General features: G+C 51.8%; 1 protein-coding gene across 1 annotated transcript in view; it reads right to left on the reverse strand.

The window, feature by feature from the left end:
* LOC144241261 (proproteinase E) overlaps positions 1-3,353 on the reverse strand; it is a 6,377-nt gene extending 3,024 nt beyond the window's left edge. Inside the window, exons 1-5 of the mRNA XM_077775800.1 lie at positions 3,311-3,353; positions 2,300-2,385; positions 1,308-1,405; positions 1,046-1,180; positions 11-147 (exon numbers count right to left, since the gene is read on the reverse strand). Coding sequence (XP_077631926.1) covers positions 11-147; positions 1,046-1,180; positions 1,308-1,405; positions 2,300-2,385; positions 3,311-3,353 — 499 coding nt within the window. The remainder of the gene's footprint in view (positions 1-10; positions 148-1,045; positions 1,181-1,307; positions 1,406-2,299; positions 2,386-3,310) is intronic.
* Positions 3,354-4,180: the final 827 nt, after the last annotated feature.

The following is a 4,180-nucleotide window of genomic DNA, read 5'->3' on the forward strand; positions in this document are numbered from 1 at the left end:
CAGCACGCACTGTAGAGCCGGCCCCAGCCGCTGATGTAGCAGGGCGCCCCGTTGGGCAGGATGTCACCAGCAGGAGGGAGGCAGGCGAGCTGGACAGAGTCTCCCAGCTGGGCGCTGCGCGACAGCTTGATGAGAGCGATGTCATTGCTGGGGAGGAGGAAAGCGTCAGGGCAGCCTGGCCCTCCAGCCAGACCAAGCCCCACCTCTCCACCTCTGCTGCAGAGAGTTCAGCTCCGGGTTCACCTCACAGTTCCAACAAGTTCCCAGGTGATGCTGATGGCCCCGGGACCACCCTTCAAGAACCCGGGCTTTTGGTCTTCATCTGCTTACTTGTCACTCAAATCATTGCACCTGGGCCCCCTTTCCTTTCCACGTATTGCAGGAGTCCCGTGAGGGTGGGTCAAGGTCATGATCATCATGACCCCCTCTCTCCTGCACTGCACTTTCAGGGGTTCTGCGCCCTTCTTTAACCCTCACCAGAAAAATGCTGAGCCACCCAGACACATGATTTTGTACGTGCTTGATAGTCTTAGGAAGCCCTGCTTTCGTGTTCTCACCCGGTGATTGCCTCCCTGTCCCTCAAACCACCCTGGAAGCCCAGAAGGCCACCCTTGACATATGGTATAATTGAGGCCCAGAGAAGGGCAGTGACTTGTCCAAGCCACACAGCAACTTAGTGCTGGAGCCTGACTTTGGGTCCAGTGCCCTTTCTTTTGCCTACAGTGCTGGGAACCCAGGATGCACTGGACAAATGTCTGTTGAATGGAGGACCCTTTGGATTTGGATGAGGGGGCGCCAGAGGACTTCTGGGTTCAAGCCAACTAGCCAAGTGGCCTTGGGGGAGTTCATGGCCCTCCCTGAGCCCTGCTGTCCTTCCACAGGGAGAGGAGTTTCGTGTAGATGGCCCTTAGACACTCTCGTGGCTCTGACCCTCAGCGTGCGGGACGTGGGCCCGGGCTGCTGGACCCAGCCCGACTGTCACTGGGGGTCCCTTCACAATCATCTTTGGGTCACAGAGAGACCAGTAACCTGAGAGTCCACTCACCCACAGGCTACGCAGTTGGGGTTCCAGAGCGGGTGCACGAAGAGGTCCCCGGCATTGATGGGGATCACCTGTTCAGAGCCCTCTTCCTCTGCTCGGTTATACTCGCCCAACACGACCTGGTAGGTCAAGGAGCTCCTGCCGGTGGAGGAGGTCAGGTCAGTCTGGGCCTGACCGGGCCCCTCCCTCCCCTCCCTTAGCTACCCACTGCCCCTGTCTGCCTGGTTCTCACATGCAGGGACAGGGGTTAAGTAAAAACACTTACGAGATGCAGTGGCCCGCAGTCATGACCCAGTCGGGGGCAATAAGGCTGCCGCCACACGTGTGGTGGAAGGCTCCGTCCTTCTTGTACTGCAGGGAGACCTGGTGGCAAGGAGGGAGGAGCCTAAGTGGTCTGGGCCCCACAGGGAGGGCTGACACCCATGACGGTATAGGTTGTGCACTGTACAAGTCTAGGGCATCATTCATGCAGAACGGCATCCTCTAGAAATGTGCAGTGTTCAACTCACATGACTGTATCATCTATGGCTGCTTTCATACTACAATGGCAGAGTTAAGCCATCACAATAGAAACCACATGGCTGACAAAATCTAAAATATTTTACTCTCTGGTCCTTTGCCGAACAAGTTAGCTGACCCCTGCTGTAGACCAATGCCATCCAAGAGAACTTTCTGTGATGATGGAAATGTTCTGCGTCTTGGCTGTCCAATGCGGTAGCCACTAGCCATATGTGGCTATTAAGAATTTGAATGTGGCTAGAATTGAGCAACTGAATTTTAACATTATTTAATTGTAATTAATTGAAAATTAAATAAACACATGTAGCTAGTGGCTACTGTGTGACTGCAGCAGGTCTAGCCCTCTGTGCTTCCCTGACCTCTAGAAAGCCCTTCATTCCTCTACTGCCCTCGATCTTATAGCCCTGCTGTATAATTCGAAGAGTCTAGTAATGAGTACCCTAAAACCTCCGTCCCTAAACACAGTGCCTGACATTCCACCATTAGTGCACCAACCCTCGGGTCAAACATTTCCTTCTCTCCAGATTCCACTTTTAACATGCAAACAGCCCAGGGAGGGTCCCGGGTTGAATGGGCAGGACTTCATGCAAAGTAGACTGTCTAAGTAAGAGTCTCCTGGCCTTCGGAAGTTGAAGAGGTTACTAGAAGCAAAGCAGTGGGGTCGAGACCGAATGCCTTGCAACCGGAAAGGAGTGCAGAGCCCACGGGGAGAAAAAGCGCAGCTGATATTGGTCTTACCTGCCAGGGCCAGCTGTAGGGGACTGCATCCTCACCATTGACGACACGGGAGGAGGGCTGGTAGGAAGGCCGGCCACAGCCTGAGGCTGGAAAGGAGAGTGCAGATGTCAGTGAGCCAGAGTCCCCAAAAGCAAAGAAGGGGCCTGGTTCGCAATTCCAGATGCACCACAAGCTGGCTGTGTGACCCAGTGCAAGCACTTTGCCCTCTCTGGACCTCCGTAGCCACCTATGAACAGTGAACATCTGGCCTAGAACAGGGGTTTTCAGAGTCCCAGGATTCTAGGAATGGAGATGTGACCTCCTTCCATGGCAAGATTGAAGGGGCTGATGCACTTATAACAATGCCCGGTGCCCAATGAGCCTTCGAGAAATGACAGCTTATTGTCATGAAAAGTCTTTTTATGTCTCTGAGGATCCATCTGTAAAATGGGGATAATAACAGTACTGATCACATAAGCTTGTTGTAAGGCTTACGAGAGTTAATACGAGAAAAAAAATCCTTAGTATTCTCCCTGATATATAGTAACCGCTCAATAAACATTATCTATTACTGTTATTGTCAGTCAAGGGAGGCAGCTTGGAGGAGGTGGCCCTGAGCTGGAATATAATATGGCAGAGAGACTAGGAAAAGACTAGAGCCCAGGATATGGAGTAGGGTTGGGGGAGGGAGAGAATTGGAGGGATAAGTAGAGGAACAGAAATTCCAACCCAAGCAGTCTAGCCACTGAAGAGTCCAACTCTTTATGTCTAGACTTCTATTACTGCCCCCATTGAGGAGTCCCACCACAGTGCTTTGGGTACCTCAGTCTCTCTCCTGAGCTGGTCTCTCCATGGCTCCTCCCTACCCCATTCTCCTGCCCCAGCACCAAACCTGAAATCCTTACAATCATACCCAAGTACAAGCAGAGACACCTCCCCCTCCTATGGAACCAGGTGTGGGTTCGCAGTACCCAAGATGGGTGACATATTTCAAGGGCTCCTGGCCCAGTGCAGCACAGGCAGGGCTCTTACCAAGGGCCACAAGTAGGAGGGAATTCAGCAGCCGGAGCATCATGAGTTTTGAGGTGATAGGAAAGACACGCATAGCCTGGGGCTCTAATATAGGGCAGAAAGGAGATTGCGGGGGTGGGTAAGGAGCAGACTGGGCCCCATTCCCAGAACAGGTGGTGGAACGCCACCTCTCTCATGCTCCAAGGCCATGGTCCCCACCTGCCGCACACGGCGAATGACAGCCAACAGCAAGACCAAGGTTCTCTCCAACCTGTGGCCGCACAGGTGGTGTTGAATGGCCAGCTGATAACAGGGGAGGGGAAAGGAACGTTCTCATGGGAACAAGCCAGCCTCTTCCAGGAAAGAATATGGGCTCTGGAACTGGTCAGACCTGGGTTCAAATCCTCGCTCTGCCACCTCCGGGCTCTTCATGCTTGGGCATGTGGCTTAACCTCTCTGGGCCTCAGGTTTCTCATCTCTAAGTCAGGAGCCATATTGGTAGCCACCTCAAAAAAAAAAAAAACAACAAAAACACAACACTTTGAGCGCTTTCTCTATTATTAGGATGTTCAAGGGGATGGAGCCATGAACAAGACATGTCCCAGCTCCCCTGGAACTTGAATCTAGTAGTGGAGACTATGACAGATCAACAAAAATAAATGAAGCCTACTTCCTGTGCATGCATGTGTGTGTAGAATAATAGTAAAACAAACACCTTTATTCTCAGCACCTGGCCTCAGAAATAGAACATTATAATTCCTCTGTGTATCTCAGCTGTATGACATTCCCTCGCTTTCATGAGATGTTCACATACATATGCATTCCTAAAAAATATATTGGTTTCCCGTTTGGCCCTCTATGTGAGTAGAATCATATAATGATCATTCATTA

This window comes from Crocuta crocuta, unplaced genomic scaffold (genome assembly GCF_008692635.1).
Source record: "Crocuta crocuta isolate KB4526 unplaced genomic scaffold, BGI_CrCroc_1.0 scaffold127, whole genome shotgun sequence".
Lineage (NCBI taxonomy): Eukaryota > Metazoa > Chordata > Mammalia > Carnivora > Hyaenidae > Crocuta > Crocuta crocuta.